A 22,112-nucleotide genomic window follows, 5' to 3' on the forward strand; every position below is an offset into this window, starting at 1 on the left:
AAATGATTGACTCATTTCATTCACTGCACATTTTCAAGCTTTATTTGATAAGCTCATTTCCCTTGGCATTCCAATCCCTTCTTTTCCCATGTTTAAAAGTTATAATGTTACCCAGGCACATTTTTATTCATACTCGGGATTGTTTCTTTGGCTAATTATCTGTGTTAGAAAATAATTTTGCACGTGTGATTCTGTTTATTCCGGTGGAGTTGAGCAGCACAAAAGGGCAGACATTAACGATGCAGTTGGAATAGCTGAGGAGCCAATTGTGTACACAAAGCTGGCAGATGCGGTCAACAAGAGGCTTAAGAGGGATTGGGACATTGTGGGAGTCTGGCCAGAATAAGCAGAGCAAATTTGCATTCTGTTAGAATTTACATCTGGTTAGAGACCTGTTTTTCAAATGAAAAAGCCATGAACCTTTTTGTCCATTCATGTAATGAGGGAGTGTTTTGACACAGAAAAGAGCTTAACAAGCGATTGCTGATTGGGGATTTGGGCTCCGTTGTTACAGCCTTCTGTTTGTTCCTGTGATTTTTCAGGCTGATAGCCAATCTCTTCTCCTTCCAGTTACTGTACGTGGACCAGGCTTTGGTGATGCAGCAGCTGTTGGAGGATCTGCAGGTCAGTTCAGACTCACACCGGTGGTAGCAGCATCATGTGTGAGGTCACAGGTCAACCATTCAATGAGTTCACAGCATCATCAGCCACTAAACTTTAACCCGCAAAGACCTACAATTATTTTTGTAGTTACTTCCAATTTAATTTTTCATGCCATATTTTCACATTTACTACAATTAAATTAACAGATGTGCTGGCTATGAATGTACTAACTATATACAGTAAAATGACCACATGGGAAGTTCTATTTATGATTTTTTTTTTTGGAATTACATACTTTGTAGTGACTAATTCAGAAGCTACTCAAGTGTTGCTGTAGCTGACACGTGCTTAAATAAAGGTTAATTCATACAGTCAGCTCACCAATACTGATATTTAGAAAACCCCAAATAATATATACTTGCAAATAGAATAAAATAAACCTTTATAAACACCAAAGTGGAAAGAACTAGTTAGCATGTTTAATCTTTAAAGACCTAGACCTGTTTTTGTGACTTCCAGATAAGTCTATCTCCCCATTTAACCTTTTCTAAGTGATTTATCGTCATTTTTTTCATATTATCTTTTGCATTTTACATTTTTCAGTGAAAATGAGGTATTTTCCTGTATTTAATTTACTGATAGTGTAGATGTTCATGAAAGCTCAGAGCAAACTCAAAGGTTACAATATGAAAACAGGAAAAAAAGAAGAAATTACTTTTTCAGCAAAATATGTCATTGAGCATAAAAACTAGTGTCTACAGCCGCTGCAATTTGTAGAACTGTTTTGGTTTTAGTGATGAATCAGTGTTACAGAGGATGACAGTGTTGACATGTTTACTACGGCACATCTGAACATCAAAAAAAGACTAATTTGATGCAGCAGAAAAGCTGAGAATTTGCATTTTACCAAAATTATTTACATGTATTAATAGGATTAGTAACTCAAAATGGTCCAAAAGTTAACTCTGGCAGGTGATTTTCAGAAGTGTTCACAGATTCAGTTTTGTTCAGGTCACATATGTGAGACTTACTCCTCTTTTGATTTTCTTGAATATTTTTCTTCCTTAAAGTAAGATATTAGAAGAAGCATCGTTATAGTGTCAGTGTCAGGTCAGTAATTATTTATTCATATCACATTTTTCAAAACATAGACAAAAAGTGCTTTATATTAAGATAAAATAATGCACCATTTAAGAAGGAATTTATGCCAAAAATGTCACATGAAATAAATAAGTTGGATATTGCATTGAAAAAAAAAAAAAAATCAAAATATATACAATATAATACAACATCAAATCCAATGGTAATACATAAAAATAGTCTAATCATTATAAAATGCCTATTTAAAATGTAAATAAAATCATTAAAAGGAAAAGTCTAAAAGTTGGTTTTAAAATGGGACAACTGATACCGGAACCCTGAAGCCCGTGGGCAACGGGTTCTACAGTTCTGGGACACGAACTGAATAAGTAAGGTCCACTTTAAGTCCAATGAAAATTTAAAAAAGTACCATATCAAATGACATCCAGCTCTAGGCATCATGTAGTTGATGCAGTATATTACAATAAATACTAAAACTAGAAGTGAAAACTAACTTAAATAAAATGAATAATGATGACAATTGTTAGATAAAGCAAAAAAAGGAAATAAAAAAACTGCAATTTTCCCGTTGTTTGTGTTTCGTGGTCTACTTTGAACAATAAACAGTTTTTTTTGTAAATCATGTCATTTTATCCTAGTTTTTTTATAAAACAAATACATGAAAAAATAAACTATCTCAGTGAAACTAGTTAATCTCTCCAAATGGAATAACACTTCCAACTTCTCACTACTATTAAATCCAAACCCTAACTGTTTAACTCCATTAAGCCGTTCATATGTGTTAAACATCCATAGTCTGTAGTGGTCCATGTGCTCTTTGATCCCATGTTCATTGTATGTATGGTGTGAATGTTGTCTCTGGTGTTTTCAGTCTGACAGACGGAGGAGCTGTGATTAGTGGAAGACAAGGCCTATAGAAGAGGAGGAAAGGCCCAGCTGCCAAGTGCAACCACCTTACCCCAAAAAGGATTCGCTGCCTAGTTTGGAGAGATTCAGCAGGCCCAGGAGGGAAGGCCTTTCTTCTTCTGCAAGAACCTAATCAGACATTTATCTGTTTTGATAAGCTTTTGCAAGACATGAGAGGGGGATTCTGTTAAACCCCACCAGGTTTTCACAAACAGGGTCCACATGTTACAGAAAGCTTCAACTTCTACTCTGTGTACATAAATTCAGTCTACTATTTTATTAGTTTATACTCATTTATGGTTATTTAACTGTAAATGTGGTTTATTATATAAAATATTAAAAACCTACCATATGGAACAGTTTGGTCAAGTGATAATGGTGTTTTATTTACATCTTCTAAATCATTCTATTGTTTTTATTTTATATTTATTGAAGAAAAGTGAAATATTTAATGAGCTAAAATGGACATGAGATGTGTTTTATGATAAAGTTACTGTTTGCTGATTTCTACAAAACAAAAGTAAACTGACGAATGTTGAAAACCTTAAGTCACAAAAACTACTCCAAGATCCACACACCCCACAAGCCAGTGCAGCCAAAATCTTAATGAATATGGGCAGATAGACAAGAAATTGCAGCCAAATAAAAGAATAATAAAGGCATCTGAACCTTAACAAGTCTGCCTTTGTTCTTCCACTCCACCCACCAGAAGTGGGCTGTGTGAAAGCAGGCATTGTTGCAGCTTTGAGGGCAGCTCTGAGAGTTCCATGCCCATCGGCCTTCAATCACAGGGGATGTCTGAGTTTGACAGTATAAAGTCTTTCTTCTAGAACAAAATAAGACCCCTAAGCAATAGTGGATGAGCTGTTAGTAACCATACAGTCCACAGGGAGGTAGACCAAGCATGGTAGTACAGTATACAGCGCTGGTTAGGGATGAGACAATGGACCGCTAAAAACATTACTGGATGCCGCAATGCTTTTACTTTTCTTACATTTACTAACATAAGCAAATACTACCTAGTTTGTATGAAGCCACTGAAAACAGAAAAGTTAAAATAGCACTAATGACTCTCCTGCTCCCTAGGAAACTGCAGATATTTCCTAGTTCGTCTTCTTCGTTCTGTTATTCCATGCATTTCTTTGTCCATATCTCTTGTTTTGTCAGACTTTGTCGCATGTGAATTTGCTGTAAACTCGACGAAGCCCTCTAGCTACCGGGATGTAAGGTATGTTATTCACACACCAGTAGCTTCTAAGATTTAATTCGGGGCTTTCAGGAAGAGGACACCATCGGTTTCTTTCCTGGCCAGATCAATAGACAACATTTTTTCCAGCGCAGCAGTCAATAGACAACACTTAAGGTGTCTGACAAAAAGTGGAGAACACCAATAATTGTTATTAATACCTTTGATATCCCCAAGCATTGCATTTAGGAGCATCTAAAAGACAATGAGCCGTCACATACTGTACACTTTCCCTCATAGCCTCCCAGGCTCCAGCTTCTTCTCACTGAAAACTGTGTAGTCTGGCTGAAGAGATTTACTGTACACCTGGACATGTGCTTCGGTTTTTACCCCTCGGCCAACGTCTGGCCGAAGGGGTATCGTAATCGTTTTGTCGTCTGTCTGTCCATTCAACGACATAATCGCATTATCTGAACAATGTAATGAGAGATCTGCACCAAATTTATACTGTGGCTGCATCTTAGCATGGAGCAGAAGTCTATTGAAAATAGGTGACCTTGACCTATTTTTCAGTGTCAAATGGCCTTGTGCAGTTAAAATATCTGAGTATTTTCAAATATAAATATGTATATTGTAAGTTTTACACAAAGACAATCTAATCTAAATTACAGGGCAATAACTATCAATAGAATCTTACACTACATTTGGCTGAGGTGTATTAAAAGTGTGCAGCATGTTATATTTTTTTTATTGCAAATGGAAAAAACAGTGTGCAGCAATGAGCAATATTCATGGGATGATGATCATCTTGAAATATCAGTTTAACCCTTTCATGTATACTGGTCACTACAGTGGACAGCTATTCTACAGCTGTTCTCTTATATATTAATGGATTTTTTTGTTTGTTTTTGCACATATATTTATTAAAGTTTTAAGACACTACATATCTTTTTTGACATGAATTGGTAACATTGTGTAGATCTCCCTGAGCATACTCTCACCCCCAGAACTACAACCCCCCCCCCCCCAGTTTTCACACAATTTATCTGTAAATACATGTTTCTTCATTTCAAAAATTAAATGCACAGTGTCCAGCTGAGTGGACATTTTTGCAACTTCATGTAAAATAGGTTCATAAGATCATTTTTATTAGTAGTAGTAGTATGTCTTTTTTTAACTTTATTTTTCGTTTTTTTTAATATATATTTTTTGTTTATTTATTTATCATGAGAAAATTTTCAATTGCCTTGTTTTTTTCATGCCTAAAGAGGAATAAAAACACTCAGGAAAAAAAATCTTGTTTAAGGTTCTCATAATTCGTGCATGAAAGGGTTAATGCAATTATTACCAAATTTTATTAAAGGAATTGGGTGGAAACATGAATACACAGGTGACATTCTCCATTTATTTGTATCCTTTTTTCAGTACTTATATAAGCAAATTGTGCACCACTGAAAAAGTAAACAGTACAGTAAAAGGACTCAGGATTTGCGAGTAGTTAGAGTTTTGCTACTGACCCTTAATCTAAAAAGATGACTTAAGGTTTGCAATACTTTATTTTTCAGTTCAAATAGAAACCAGGATTGCAACAATATGAGATTTTCATGATATCGTCTTTTAGAAAATAACACTCGTGCAATGTTTTATTTTGACTTGATTTTAATGTTTTTAATGCTTTTATTAATTTGTATTGTGCTTTTATTCTTCTGTACAACACTTTGGTCCACTGTGGTTATTTTAAAATCCTTTCTAAATAAAGTTGGATTGTAAAACACCAGAGTAGTATTACATGATTATTATTGTATCTAATATTATGCACGGTCAGTTACAATGAGCCCTAAATGAGTTAAAATGCTTTTGTTTAGTGGATGATAGATGAAGATCTACAGCTGTGATAACATATTGAAGTTTCTTTAGTCTTTTCCACTGAAAGAAAGAAAAAAAAAAGGCTTTTACTTTGTTCAATTTACACTTTATTAAAATGATTCATACTGTATTTTTTATGCATTTTTCAACCACCTTGATATCATGTACCACAGGAGCCCTAATAGAAAGGTACAGTGTATCTGGTCTTTGCAGTTTAAGACCTGATTATTCTCAGATAACTACTTTACCAGGGGTCAGCACAGTCTTGAATGGATGTTTCATTCACATGGAATTATAATGTTCATTCAGTTCAAAAAGGCCACATTCCAAGGATTTTCCGTCATCACCCTCCGCAAGGTCTCACAAGAATATGTTATATCCAGCAGGGTCACAACACAGAAGGAGTGAATATTATATGAAGTAGCAACTTAGACCATCAGGGGCCTTGTCTGTGGCCTAGTGAGTCACGTTGCACATAGAACACAAAGCCACTATCGGTGCAAGCAGTTATCAAGTGAAGGACAGCTAACCACAAGCATACATTGTCTCCTGTTTCCATCGTGAACCACATGTGGGTTCAGAACTGGTGAAGGTGAGGGACTAGAGAAGAGTTGAGGGGGGGGGGGGGGGAACGTAACATTCAAAATTCAATCAAGTGAAGGCCGTCTCCAGCAGGGTAACAGGCAGCGGCGGGGGGAGACGAGGGGAAACTCAGCTGAAGTTTCCACTGGGCCTGCTGTGCTCCTAATGCAGCCTTGGATGTAATTGGGTCCCAGAAGGCTGTTCATTATCGGGGTGAGAGAGGCAACAAAACAGAAAGGGGTGGAAAGAGAAAGAAAATGTCTCATTCTTTTGCTCAGTGCCTCTGTCCCGACACCATTATGGGATAGGAGTTAATTAAAAGAGCAGTTGATACCTCTGTTTTTCTCATCAATCTCACTTCTGCTCTTATTAAGTTTGTAATGACAGCACAGCCTGTCCCTGTCTGCCACCACACACACAACCAAGGGGGTAGAATGAGAGCCGAGGAGGGGCGGGGCCTTGGATGTGACGGACAGCACATCTCAACAAATCTCACTGTGGTCAACAACTAACATTCACCATAATCCCTGCATCAAATCCCAGGGTGACTGTATGTAGTGAGGAGCTGTACTCTTATGAAAAGCCGGCGTCTTTATTTGGGGTGTGGCAGAAGAGCTCATTTAAGAGGCGTGGCTTTGCACCTTAATCCTGTGGCTACTATCTCTGCCGCCTTGGAGGCCATTTTAATTCCCTCCATCATTACAGGGACCTTCCCTGGAAAGCTTTGGTAAAGGTGACTGCTGACACTGTCATTCACAAGGACTATTTCAAAATGTCAGCCCACAGCTGACATTTGTCTCATTAAAGTTGGTGGAGTCCATTATATCCATCCCCTCCTCCGCCTGCCATACTCAATCAAGACGACTTGGCGAATTGAGGAGGGTCAAGGGAACGCTCATAATCATGCACATTTGCATAAAGAGTTACACTGAGACAGACTATCACTGACCAACAACAAAGAAACCCCGCAGATGAATTCAACTAAGAGAAAAACAATGCTAGTATCTGCAGAGTAGATTTGAAGAAATCACAGGCAGACCAGCTTCTTTTTGTCTTTTCCGTCCAAATTGCTGGCAGCTAGTAAGAGAGGTTTCTGCTAAGAGACATCAAGAATTGTCAGCGTAACTATGATGAAGCCACTGGAACACCATCCAGGCTTTTGTTCAACAGTCTTGTGACCTGAGGATTTACATACAGCTTCAATAAAGCCAGAAACAAGATCCACCCACATATAGCTTGGCTCTTCATCTAAAGCGTATCAATGTCTTTACAGCTGAGGGGTTTCAAAGCCCCGGGATCACTCATGTAGATGTGTGACATCTGTGGGTGCGAATGTCTGAGTGAGGGAGGGACAAACCCAGGATCCTTCCCTCTGATCACTTCAACTTGCCTCTATGTGTTGTGTGTGTGTGTGTGTGTGTGTGTGTGTATGCTTCTGAAACTGACAATGCAAACAAATGTTCAGGGTATTTCATTATGACCACCTCAGTGATGTGGTTTACAGGCACAGCGTTGGTGGTGGTGGTGGCGGCACATAATTACATGTACATACAGGAATATTAAAGCCTGTAATTGTGACTATGTTTTACAGGAAAGTTTATCTTAGTCTTCTGTTAGATTTTAGTTTTGGTTAATTTGTCCCGATTTCAGTGATGGTTAACAATTACAAGTTTATCATCAGGGAAAAAAACAATCATTTATCATTTTCTAAGCAAATGTGTTAAACATTTCCCAGTTTCAGCTTCTCAAAAGTAAGAATTTGCTGGTTTCTTTGTCACACACGACAGTGAAATATCAGGTCTTTAGGGCAGTTGAATAAGATGTTGTACACTGGGAAAATATCACCGTTTTTACTTGATATATCTATAAAAAAAATTGCGTTTTCACCAACAATGAAAGTAAATGTTAGTGTCTGTGTTAATGTATTTGCTCCTGTTCCATGCACAGTCGAATATTCAGTTACTGTTGAGTTATTTTCAATGCCACTGCTATGCCATTGTAAAAATACCCGTCGAAACTTGCCAAAAACATCAGCACTGATGACAGCATCAAACAATGAAATCACCTTGGCTTACAAAAATAGTTAACATTTATTTTTTTTTCTCATTTACAAAATGTTGTAAAGGAAAAAACCCATCAGCAATGCTGCAGTCGTAGAAAAAAATAGAAGAAAAAAAATGTCACTACCAAACATGGCTTTACTTACACCGTTTCTTTACAGATCGTCTGCCTGAAATCACATATAATGATCAGCTGATGACGCACAAGAGGAACATATAGAAAACACGAAAGAAAGCATCGGTTTAAAGCAAAATCACAGAAATATGTTGAGTTTCGACAAAAACAACTGTAAAAAATAATCCAGTTAGGGTTAATCTGACTCAGTATACTTGTATGTGATAAAACTGTGGTATATTACATTGTTGGAATAAGGTTAACAGAAAGTAGAATAAGGTCAATTGCCTGCATGAGTGTATTTTGTGTGTGTAATCGAAGGTTTTACAATGCAACTCTAGAGTGTAAGACTCTCATGACACAAGTACAGTTTGAATAGTGCTTGAGTTAGTGGAGGAGCACTTTATGGTGGCACATATGCTGCGTAAGCCTCAACGGTGCAAGAAACAGTAAATGCAAAGACAGAAAGAAGTAACCCTAAAATCCAGACACTCTTTGCTCCTCTGTCCCCCCTTTGAAAACCCACTGAGAATGAAGAAAAATGAAAAAAAAAAACAAAGGCAGAAAATGTAAATGTTTCCAGGTAAAAACACAGCGGTGGCATCTTTACAGCCACGAATGTATTCGGCAGCTAATAAATATGAAATGTACAAAGACAACAGCAAAGATTACCTTAAATATCAGCGAAATAAATGACTGCACTGTACCACGGACACCACTATTTGTGAATAAAGCTAAAGGAGGCGTTGAAATGGCTCTGAATCAAAGCTGGTCTTTGAGTCTTGTGCCTTATACAAGTTCTCACTCTAGTGGTTGGTGGAGGAACTGCAGCTGATTCTGTGTCAGCTCGGTGTTGCTCTGTTTGTGCTGGTGTGGTCCACTTATTAGTTCAGACGAAGCTTCGCGGGTCATGTGGTCTAGAGTCCGAAACGAGCGGGGGTGCGTCTGGGCGTCATGGGGACTTCTTCTTTTCGTCCTGGTGTGCAGATCTTCACCCCCCTGAATTTAAAAAAAAAAGAAAAAGACAGAAAACCTTTACATAATGGGCTACAGTCATGAGTTCCATATGGCTATATTTACTTTTGATACACACACAAAAACTGAAGTGTACGTGAAAGTAGCGGGACTGGAGGAGAGTGAGAGGGCAGGATAGTGTCTCTGAAGAGTGTTGGGATGTCGAGCCTGACGCCTTTGACAGCACAATCTATCATCTTTAATTACAGCGGCATGACACGCTGACACTGCCCACACTTGCCTCATCTCTCCCCACACATACACACACACTCTCACACCAATTACAATCATCAGGCCATAACCCCCTTCTGTCACTGTGTCCCCTCGCTCTGCCTGCTCACTTCAGTGGGAATTGCTGCACTTCTCTCAGTTAAACAATAGCTCCACAACAAATGTATGTGTTTGGTAATTACAGAAATACATGCAAACAGTAGTGGAGGGAGATGTACACCTTGTGGGCTATGAAGTTTTTTGTTTTAGTTGAAGTGAGTAAACAGTTGGTGGTTGGTATAGTAAGTAGAAGTTTTTACCACTCCGATTTTCATTGTATTTGTTTTATTACAGTCTGGACTTCAATGTCAGTTCATTTCTACAATTTTTGTTCCATTTTTTAAGGCTGATGTTCTGAGTTTTTTTAATGTTTTTTTTTTTTTTTTTGTTACGCTGCTAACAGATTTTTAAAATGTCAGTTTCTGTTATGCCAGTTTGATTCATGTGTGGACCAAGGTCATGCACTTACTCAAGGTTTCGGACAAGTCCTTCGACAAGTAGGTTACCAAAAAAAAAAAAAAAACCTGTTAAATGGTTTTCAAGAACTATGATTACTGTCTGTACCTGCGGCACAGACACCAAAAAGGGGATATTTCCTTCAATGGTGTCGACTATGAAAAAGTTCCTGCGGTCCAAAAGCCCCAAATGTTCGGTTTCCTGCCTGAACTATGCACAATTGCACTTAAGGAGCTCAAAGTCCCTTAAATACACTTGTCCTTTATGAAATCTATTTGTCTCTATGAAATCTAATTTAATACTAAAGTGATACCCGTCATAAAAAAGTCATTCAGTAGGCATGTTTAATAGTATAATAGGGTCTGTCCTGTTCTGGGAAATGATCAAATTGATGACTCACCCTCCACTCAGGGACACATACTAACTGTGCGTCTAATGAAATGCTTTCTTCAATGACCCCTGTAGACGACCTCTGAGCTGCCTACAAGTTACAGGTCAGTACAACAGGATCATCAGTGGGTCAGTGATCCACAGATGGAGTTGACCAATCACTGCAAAAATCAAAATTTTACCAAGTGTATTTTTCTCATTTCTAGTCCAAATATCTCATCACACTTAAAATAAGACAAAATCACCAAAAGAGTAACTTGTGAGTGAGATATAAGAACTTATTTTTAGACAATAGATCTTGAAAATCTTATTTCAAGAAATCTTACCAAGATAATTTTCACTTGTTCCATTGGCAGATTTTTTTTTTTTTTTTTTGCTTAATTCAAGGTTTTTTTTTGCTTAATTCAAGTGAAAATTATCTTGGTAAGATTTCTTGAAATAAGATTTTCAAGATCTATTGTCTAAAAATAAGTTATTATATCTCACTTACAAGTTACTCTTTAGGTCAGGGGTGTCAAACATGCGGCCCGGGGGCCAAATCCGGCCCGCCAAAGGTTCCAGTCCGGCCGCGGGATGAATTTGCAAACCACAAAAATTACACTTAAGATATTAACAATCAAGGATGTCGAACTCATTTTAGTTGACGTTCCACATACAGAACAATGTGATCTCAACTAAAATAATAGCATTATAGCCTATTAATAATGACTCCAAACGTTCTTAGTTTAATGTGAAAAACATATTATATTACACCTATAAATAATGAACTCCAAATTTTTCTCCTAGTTTTAGTGTAAAAACTTACATTAAATTATGAAAATATTAACATTTACAAACTATTCTTTAACAATAAAATGTGAAAAACCTTAACTTTTGAAAGTGAAATTTTAACATTATTCTTCCTGTTCTTAAATATTTCGTGCCTTTGGAGATCCAATCTGTAATACGCATGTATAAATGGTAAAGTTAAGGTGTAATATTGTTAAAATTGCACTTATTTTTCTCAAGAAATTTCAGTTTTTACAGGTTATTCACATTATTTTGTTTGGATACTTTGTAACTTTACATATTTTCATATTTTAATTTTGATTGCGGTAAAACAAAAAGAAAACTTTGGAGTCGTCATTATTTACAGGTTATGCTACTGTTTTACTGGTCTGGCCCACTTGAGATCAATTTGGGCTTAATGTGGCCCCTGAACTAAAATGAGTTTGACACCCCTGCTTTAGGCGATTATGTCTTATTTTAAGTGTGATGAGATATCTTGACTAGAAATGAGAAAAATACATTTGGTAAGATTTTGATTTTTGCAGTGATCAGAGCACGCCAGGGTTTTCAGGTAGAAGGTGTGGCCTGTATGTTCCTGTTTTTGGCGTTAAAAAAGTAAATATGGCCATTGGATAAGGACTGAAATAAAGGACTTCCAACATGGATCAATAGTGGAGCTCTAATAATAATTGTTCACTCACATTGTTTGTTTCAAAACGGAACATATTTCACCACCGTTTACTTCTTCACACCACCGATGTGCGATGGTGAGCAGGGACGTTTCGACTTGGACAAACTGAACTTACAGAGACACTCTTGTGATGCTGGAAGACGACGGCGGCAGAGAACCCAGGAGAGCCCATGATGTTCATTATCACACATCCAACTTCCTCCGCTTAAATCTAATTCTTAATCCCTCGCCTCACGTGTGATTATTTTCAACAGATCTGTCACAAGTGCTCACACAAACTCAGAGATAAAACAGCTGATTAATTAACACTAAAAGTTCTTTTTTAAGACTGTCTTTATAACCTTATTTTTCTCTGTAAAGTCTACAGATGGGTGTGAAATTAATTTTTTGGTCTAATTTGAAAATGAACGTTCCCCTCCTTTCTCTGCTCTGCTATGGCACAATTTAAATTGCTGCAGTAATAGGGGTCAGCCAGGAGTCAATATTATTTCTTTTTGTCTCGTCTGGAGGGACCAGAGGTGAGAAAAGCTCATCATGAAGAGTGAGAGAGGCGTAGCAGAGAGACTGCAAGGGAGGAGAAAGAGGGAGGGGTGATGATATGGATTGGCAGCGAGGTAGGTAAATTAAACGTTTCTATCTTGACAGTGTATGGAAAATGAGGGCCACAGGGAAACTATTGTGGAGCGAGGCCTGTGTGTGATGGTGGCGGACTCGCCTCACGCTGCCGGGGTTACTCTTCTTCTCCTGCTCCTCTCGACGTGTTCGCAGCTGCTCCTGGGCCAGCGCCATCTCCTCCTCCATGTTGCTGATCTCCTCCTTGGCTCGTCGACGGTTCTCCTGGAAGAACGACGCAAACAAACAACTGAGTGAACTGAAAAAAGGAGATTCCTGCAGCAGTCGGTTCAGTTATAGTTATTTACATGTGGAACGTAAAACACTGTACCCCAAGTGGTTTTTGGAGGACAGCAAGTGCCTCTTTTCCACCAACATTCCCAGGAACATTTATTATTAGGAATTTATTTAGCTGGATAAAAGAATTCCTGGTCATTTGTGAGGTTGTAAATGAAGTCCAGGTTTATTACCCAAAGTGTATTCGGATACATAAACATATTAGTGCAATGCCTTTGTGGGAGTAAGCCGAATACGCTGAAAACCTCAAATGATCGTATGCGACAAATGGACCTTGTCGTCTGTCCACTTCTCGTAGCTTCTCTTCTTTTGCTCCATTTTCCAAACAATCAAAACACAAAGGAAGTGAAGCTTTTAAAAATGGAATAAAGACATTTGTCGGAGTACACTGGCTATAGTGGGTGAACGTAAGTGCAGAATGCTGCAGGTGTGTTCCACCAATCAGCATTCTTCAGCACACAGCCCCGCCCCCAGGACTTCCTGGAAATCTTAAAGTCCTACCCCCAAACTAGGAACTTCATTTGAGGAAAGTTTGGGGTTGAGGGAAATTTTTTGACCCGGTTAATTTTTTTGGAAACGTGCAGAGGTGTTTCAAATATCCAGGTAAATTTAAAGTTCTGGTGGAAAAGGGGCTTTGTGATGCTGTTGAGGGTCTTCATTTAATAAGTTGGAACCTGCAGGGATTTTCTCCTGATAGGCATCTGTAAGATCATCCACTGTTGCCTGGTGGGTGACGTGGTCTGACAGTTGACTTGGTTGATTTTCTGATTCGTCTCATCCTGAACTTACTTTCTAGTAGTTTCCAGACAAATTCAACATCTGAACACAAACATCTGGATGTTTATGTAATTAACTACCACAAACATTTAACTATTAACATGTATGGTACATCAAAAACTTGTGACTCTTGGTAAACTTGCATTTACCCACTGTTCAGTCCACACTCCTACGCAGACTGGGAGATGAGGTTCAAGGTTTAGTGGCAGCTCTGCGTAGGAGTGTGCATTCAGTCGCATGCCAAACTCCTATCCTTGGTTTCACCAGCATTAAGCTTACCCAGGCCAGCGCTCTCATGCACTGGTAAACATTTTGGCTGCAAAGCCTGCCTGTTCCGAACATGAAAACGCATCTTGAATAAACAGTTTACACTTTTATACTTCTGACAAAAGATCTATACACTTTTCCTTTTTTATATTTTCTACAATCAATAATATATGTCCCTGTGTGGTAAATAGAGCCGTCTATCAGCTGATACGGGCCTTTCACAAACATCTTATTCATGTATATATTTTCCAATACCTGCCCACAAGACCCTTATTTTATAAAACATGTAAAATCATGTTATAATTTTGTTTATTTCAGTGAGTCTGACAATTAATTGGACTCAGCAACAGTGACATGAACTTCACTTATTAAAAAAATAGTAATACTGATTGCATTTGTGTTTCTGTATTGTATAATTATATAATTAATTTATAATAACTGAAGTTGAGTTCAATGTACTGGTGTAAAGTACTAAAAGTTAGTTGTTAAACTGTAAACTGTCTTATTTCCGTTGCATATATCTGTAACCATGTATTAGAGGTGAAGTGACAGTGGATTTTTAAAGGACTACAAATAATGACTTTTAAAATATTAACCAAATATTGCCCGATATCACTTCCCCATCTTCAAAAAATGTAAAAAGCAGGTAATTAACCATCTGACATTTGATAAGTCTTCATCTGAACACCTATGTTGAAGTAAGAGATGAATGAGTGAATCTATTAGTACTTATAGTTTGTCTTGGTCAATATTATTGATCAGTTTTGTCTCTACTACATAAACAGTCTCTCTTCTGGTCCAGATGACACCATTAAAATCTGAGGAGAATGTAGCTGTTTAGTCATGGAGGTAATAAACTACTTCCTGCCTTGGTACCTGTCTGCTTTTTCCTGCATGTTTGATGCTGTAAAACATTGGTCCGAGCTCTGCCAGCCACTCTCCATCCACTGCCGTCACACACTGCATGTACTCCTACAAAACAAGGAACGAGTTACAATCCATCGCACAGATACTGAACTACATCGTTTCTATGGTGCATGAGTCGTACGGGATCCAGACTTTTTACCTTGGTGGTCATGACGAGCTCGTGGTAAATGATGTAGTCGGGGGTGTAGCCCATCCCAAACAGAGAGCTGGTCGGGTGGAGGTGACATGGCATGCCTGTCCTCACGTTTACATATTCACCGATGCCCTGGGAGCAAACACAGATATACGTCAGTAATTAAACTAGCAACTTAGAGTTTCTGGATCAGGAAATTGGGACCCAGTGTGTAGCATGTCTTATGTGTAAGTGCATGTGTGCATCTGAACATGTGTCTGCGTGTTCAGTTTAAGGTCACAGCAAAGCAAGTCAGCTGGGCTAATGTGCTTCTCCACCTGGCTTAGACAGCAGGAAAATAAATTTAAAGCATATCCAACACTGTTATGATTGCATGAGTTTTCTCCCTACTCATAAGTCAAATGGAGAGCCTTGATTATATAGTCATGATTTCAAATTCCCTTTCAGATTTTAGTGCTGTATTAATGTGAGGCCAGAAGGGATATTTCACAACTCTGTAATTATACTGCTATAAATCTGCCACAACCAGTCGCCATGAGGCGTAACATATTAACTGAGGAAAACCCGGCGCAACTGCACCGAGCACACTACCTTCAGTTTGGCAGCTTGATGGAAGTAAGCTGCACAGATACACTTCCTGATGATGTCCCAGTCCGAGCCACAGGAAATCAAATTCATCCTCTGTTGCACCATGATATCCTTTAACTGTGAGCGCACCTCTCGCACCTGCAGAGAAACAATATAGATTAGACAAGGAACCATATGGAAGAAACAGGTCTGATCTGTTCTGACCTGTTGTAACACTGTCCAAGGCTTACAGCTGCCTCACAGCCTGCGGTTGGAGGGGAAAATATCTCACTTCTGTCAGGTAAAAATCTATCAGCGTCTATCGGGGCTTCTGCATGTTTCAACAAGGCTCCTTTTATGACCATTATGAAGGCAATTTAAGACTTGTACTAGTATTGAGATCAGACCAGACCTTGGTGATGTTCACAGTGTGAATACAGAACAATACTTTTTACGGCAGCTTTATTTTATTTATTTATTTATTTATTTTTTGATTTCTAAGATCTTATTTTCAATGATTTTGGGTCACATGCTTCAACCACCTGCTAAATGAACTGTTTTCTCATTGATCTTGGTAGAGCTCCTACTTCCTATATTAAATAAAAGTAGGCTAATATTAATAGGAAAAAACTCATTATTTCTAAAATAGCTTCATTTTAATGAGAGAAGATGCCACATTACCCCATGAACAACATCATGACAGGCTAACTGGGTGTGTGTGAAACTGGGATCAGGCAACACATTTTGCAGTAGTGGTTACTGGTTCCTTGTTATTTCATGTTTTAGTTTTGTCAGAACTTGATCAATACAAATTTTACTCTGTGAAAGTAAGTTTAACTTCCTAATCTAATCATTAAAAATTGTACAAATGAAGATATTCAAAGCCTAAAATATAGACGACTGGATTTTAGACCCACAGAAACTGAAATATTTAAATATTTCAAAACTTAAAAGCTCCAAATGAAAACAAAGAAAATAAAAACATTTCAATTTAGGAATTGATACAAGAATAAAAGAAATATGCCAGAATCTGACACTGATATTTGAAAAAGAAAAAAGAATGAATGAATGAACAGACTGTCATACTTTTCGTCCGTCATCTTCTGAATGAAGGCAGAGAACAGAGTTGAGGCAGCAGTGACACTGACCTTGCGCATGGCCTTGGTGTGGATGAAGTGCTCGTTGCACCAGATGCTGGAGTAGTTGTTGTTCTTCCACTGCATGTAGACGTTGAGGTAGGTGAGGTGGTCACTCTCTGGGACTGAGAACTTCTCTCTCACCTGGTCACTCTCCTCCTCACGGCCCTGAAGGGGGACACATACGTTTATATATGATTAGGAAGTGATCGGTGCACCGTGACAAAATCCTTGCAGACACATCATACATTTGATACAAAAAAATCAATAATAGGCCTCCACATTAGGCTATGCATATTGAAGTCTTCAATGTAAAATTTTAAGGTTTTACAACAGAACAGTGGTTGCAGCCGTAGCGTCTTCCATCTTTATCGGTTGGTTTGCTGGCTGTCACTACAGGATCAGAGTCCCTCTGCGCTGCAGATGACTATATCATTGGAGACTGATCTCATGAAATCGCGTTGTATTTCCCGCCAGTTCTTATGGCATTTGGCGTGCTATATGTACACATTTTGGACCGTTTGCATGTTATTCAACAGCATTTGATCGCGTGTCAATATACAGCAAGATCTCCGGTTCACATAATCCTAACCGTAACCCCCAGTGCGTGGTATTTGACACGGCGTGGACATACATGCGGAAAGTTTATCATGTGTACAGATAACACAGTGACTTAAAGTGCTGTATATAATTACTCAAGTCATGACATCATGTTGGTCATTGAGTGTATCATAACTGACCAACCTGTGCACACACCACATGTTAATACAGGAAAATAACTGCCCAAAAACATAACAGGGATGCCTCCACACTATCCTCTGTGCAAATGAATATACTGTCCATTACTTTAAGTACTTCAATTATGGATTCATTCATTTATTTAAATATTTAAATCTAAATTTATAGAAATATTTATAGAAATAGCAGATTCCTTTTTGCCTCTTTATATTTCATGTTTCACTCATCTATGTTTTCTGCCTGTCTTCCCTGCTCTTTGTTTTTGTATTTTTCTGCTACTACCAGTGAAATTCATCCACAGTGGGATCCATAAAGTCTTACCTTATCTATTTATTTAACATACATACAACCTCAGATTTCTGTGGAGATAAAAACTGATCCCTAAATGGTTTTAATTTTCCGTTTTATATACTCCCCTCCTTCTAACTAATAGGGGTGTTAGAAAATATCAATACTGCAATATATCGCGATATTTCATTTCACAGTACTGTACTGATATTCAAAAGTACTGTACCGATATTTTAGGTATTTATTCAAATGCAGATATTGTTCATTTTTGTATTTTTGTTTTTCTTTTTTGTTTTTCTTTTATTTATTATTATTTAACACTCTTTTATTAAATAACGCTAGTTCCTTTGTTGGGATTGCACAAAAATAATGTTACGATGTTAGTTATGAACTAATAGAATAGGAACATTTGAGCAGGATCTTAAACTGTAATGTCTGTAAAACATAATTTAAGTTTTAACACAGGAACATTTTGTGATGTAGCATTAGATCCTGTTCTGATAAATTAAAACTGTGTTTAGTATTTGTGCATATTTTTGATGTAATTCAATTCTTCAAGGAAATAATAATTTAAAAAAAGAAACAAACAAAAAATTGCCTTTTTAACAGTATCATGATGTATCGTGATATATCGTATCATGATCCTGGTATTGTGATTTGTGTCGTAACGCCAGATTCTTGCCAATACACACCCCAGCTAACAAATGGATAAAATGATTCATGGTGTCTTTTTTTAAAGTCAAAAACAACCAGTATGATTTTATGTGAATGAGGTCTACTGACCATGAATTCCATTGTAAATGTTGCTTAAATGAGCTAAAAAGGGAAATAAATAAATAAATAAACTCCATGCTTTTGACAGATAGATAAATCTCAGACCAACAGATTGATTGACCTGCAGAGTCTCAACATCAAAACAACCCAAGGGTTACATTCACCAAGTGTCAGCTGCCACATACCTTCGGTCGGTAAAAGATGGCTGGCACAGACAGCATGGACACGATGATAAGGATGTCGGCGCTACAGCCCATGTCACAGGACACGATCAGCATCTTGGACAGAGCAGGGTCGAGAGGAAACTCCACCATCAAACGCCCGGTCGGTGTCAAAGCACCTGTGAGGATGAAGCAGAGAACAATTAAATGGTTACACGGCAAGAACATAAAAGTACATGACGTGAAGAATGTCGAAAGGACAAGCATGAGCGCAACTGCTAGTGAGAGGAAGAAGTCAGCATAATGTGACACTTATTTGTCTATCAGCATGACAGAGGGGGATGAACTGCTGACAGTTGAGAATACTTATAAAGAAGAAGAAGAAAAAAAAAAAGAAAGATCAAAAACTTTGCCGGTTCTGATTTAAATGATTAGGCGACACAGTCTAAGAAGCTTATGAGGAGGAAAAGCAGAGAAGCAGAGCAGCCAGTTTGGGGCAGGTAAGCCTTAATCAGAGATAATCTGCTGTTAACACACCATACAGGGAATCATCAAAAGTCCCCCCTTATCCCCAAATCCCTAAATCCCTTGGAATCTGGGAGGATGAGACAGAAATGAGACCCGACCAGTCAAATCAAACACAGGATCAGTTACTAGGCAATTACTCCACTGGCTAAACCTCACAACTACCTCCTCCAGGCCTGTTTGGAGCATCTGCATCATCACTGCAGCATCTTTTATAGATACTAGTCCTCTTCATGTGTTTGTGGTGTCAGCATCAGCAGCTCAAAGCAGCACTGAGGGGGAAAGAAAACCCTACAACTCGTCTATCAACAGCTTCATCTTCAGCTCAAAAAAGATGATGATTTGTTTGGCCCTGCAGTATGCTGGGATGGTTTACTTCTGCTACGGCTACAACAGAGAGCCAAAAATATACAAGTGAACAGGATGTAACTGGGCTATTTTGCAAACTAATCTAATTCTTACAGTTTAATTATTACTATTTGAACAGTAGAGCTGAAACAACTCTAGTCCATCCATTCCCAAAGATTGTCTGCAAACATTACAGCAGATTCCATTAGGGTCGTCACATATTTTCCACAATTTGTCATAGTACTTTGTTATTTATATATGCAGTACATTTATCTTAAGGATTTAAACTGTGTCTGTTGTTTTACTTGTAAAAGGAAATAAAAACAAAAAAACTGTCATTTGCATTTATTTGTTACGTTTTTAATATGTGCATGTTTTGTTGTGTTTTTTTAATGAAATGTATAAAAGTATAAAAGAAGTTGTGATTTATCAAATGTATATGGGATGAACAAGATCAAATACAAGGAACAGGAGCATTTATATAGAAATTTGATCTTATAATTTACTTAAAATTCAGAAGACATTCGTTCACAATGGTTGACCTTTTAAAAAATGGGTCCTCAGAAAGATGTTGGGGAAACAGTGATTTGCCAATTTTTAAATTCAATTTAATAATTACATTTTTCCTTTTTTCCCTACTAAGGTTAGATTTCTTTTCCTTTCTTTTTTGATTTCATTTGCATGATAAATAAAGAAATGGAAGAAAAACAGATCAAAATACAACAAACTGTGAAGGTGAGACCAAAAAATGCAAAGAGGTTTTTAAAATGAGCATAATCAACATGACAATAACCTACGAAGATACAAGCAAGTAACAATGAATAAATGACAAAAGAGACAGAAATGAAGTGTATGTTAAGTGCTTTTTGAATATGTATAGATATTAAAGCATCATCCCTACATTTACTTTAAGCCCACCTGTGTTGTCCAAAGCCCCCAGGATCCAGAGCTGGTACATAGAGTTGAGCATGTTGTCTTCAGGTGGTGGATCCATAAAGTGGAAGAGGAGCAGATCCTGGACTCCTAAAGACTTCAGCAGGAGGACCACATTAGCCAGGTTGGTCCTTTGAATCTCTGGGATGGTCGTGGTCAGCATCTCATTCTTAAAGGCACTCTGAGTGTAGAGCCTGAGCAGAGAGGTCAGACGTTCATGATGGAAGTGAAAAATCAGCAACCATTAACACTGCTATTCTCAACTAGAAATGAACAAATGTTTCATTACTTTTTTACACTGAATGTAAACTGAAACCCTACACACCTGAGGCATAATCACACCGAAGCACACAGCACACAGGCATAATCTCTGAATTTTTTTTTTAAATGTACAGACTCTAACTGAACAGAAAAAAAAACACATGCTACTATGACCATACAGCCCTGATGCAGATCTACGAAATGATTAAAGCAAATCAGCAAATCTAATGTAATGCTTTTTAATGCCCTTTGACTGCCACTTTAAATAAATTTAACGCCCATGTCCTACTGCAAATACAGTTTTATATATAGTGTGACAGTTTACCATCCACACGCTTTAACCAGGTTCTGAATAGTTCCTCCTCCAATCACTTCTGCTGAAACTTGCATTTTTCCGATTTTTGCCAATATTCCCTCCGCTCTTTCACCACGTCATGAGCACACTCACAGCACGTTGCATTCCAAGCATCCTGTGTTAACGACTTCATGAATTGGCCATAAACAATAGCCAACTCAAGGGTTCCGCCTGTCAGTCATCACATTATACTTCCCATCAAAATTATGAAATGTTTATATAATCCTACTATAATGAACGTTCTGTGCGTCTTTGTCCGGTGTTTGTCCGACGTGTGTTGCAGCACGGGAGAGCGTACGGGTGCAATGCCGCTGTTGCACCACGGGAGGGCGCTATCGTACAATGGCACCATGGGTACAATGCTGCTAGTCAAAATAAATCGTGAATGACAATTATTTTTTTCCATCAAGTGTATTTATTTTTTAATGCCTCTGGACATAGAATTTAATGCTTTTTAATGCCATTTAAGGCCTTAATTTTCACAAAATCTATTTAATGACTGTTAATGCTTTTTAATGACCCACAGAAACACTGTAAAGGAACATTCACTTACTGTAGTGCCACATACATTAAAATGATTACAGAATGATTTCAATGTACAGCATAGATGGCTTTTCAGTGAGTGTAGGGTCTGCTGTCATAGTTTGAAGGGTCTCTGAGTGAGGATTTTAACACAATCAAACAAATCCACTGACTGTTACTCCATCTGTTCTATCACGGCCACAGCTCCTCATATATTTTCACTTTACTCAGTTTAAAGCTCCTCCAAATGTGATTTATAGCATTTGTGTGAATTTGCATGACCTCCTCATCATCCTAGCTTGTTAGTGATGCAAAATGAGTGTCAGGGTCTACTTCAGAGACAGAGGTCAAGTTTCACTTGATCTTTAGTGGCATATTTGACTGCTGTAAACAGAGTTAAATGGCATGAAATGACCCTTTGGCTTTTTTCCCCCTGACTGTCTGGAAATCTGATTATGTCTGTGCTAAGAAAACTATATACAG

The 22,112-nt window shown here is 37.9% G+C and overlaps 1 protein-coding gene across 3 annotated transcripts in view; it reads right to left on the bottom strand.

Moving 5' to 3' along the window:
- Positions 1-5,798: 5,798 nt before the first annotated feature.
- dhx38 (DEAH (Asp-Glu-Ala-His) box polypeptide 38) overlaps positions 5,799-22,112 on the bottom strand; it is a 30,009-nt gene continuing 13,695 nt past the window's right edge. For 2 of the 3 annotated variants that reach the window (XM_030127597.1, XM_030127587.1), the window contains exons 20-27: positions 20,477-20,685; positions 18,710-18,864; positions 16,737-16,892; positions 15,613-15,747; positions 15,028-15,153; positions 14,838-14,933; positions 12,724-12,845; positions 9,337-9,418 (exon numbers count right to left, since the gene is read on the bottom strand). In XM_030127597.1, coding sequence (XP_029983457.1) covers positions 9,337-9,418; positions 12,724-12,845; positions 14,838-14,933; positions 15,028-15,153; positions 15,613-15,747; positions 16,737-16,892; positions 18,710-18,864; positions 20,477-20,685 — 1,081 coding nt within the window. Of the gene's footprint in view, positions 9,419-12,723; positions 12,846-14,837; positions 14,934-15,027; positions 15,154-15,612; positions 15,748-16,736; positions 16,893-18,709; positions 18,865-20,476; positions 20,686-22,112 lie in introns of all 3 variants that reach the window. The other variant, XM_030127580.1, reaches the window with a different exon arrangement.

Source organism: Sphaeramia orbicularis, chromosome 3 (assembly GCF_902148855.1).
Source record: "Sphaeramia orbicularis chromosome 3, fSphaOr1.1, whole genome shotgun sequence".
Lineage (NCBI taxonomy): Eukaryota > Metazoa > Chordata > Actinopteri > Kurtiformes > Apogonidae > Sphaeramia > Sphaeramia orbicularis.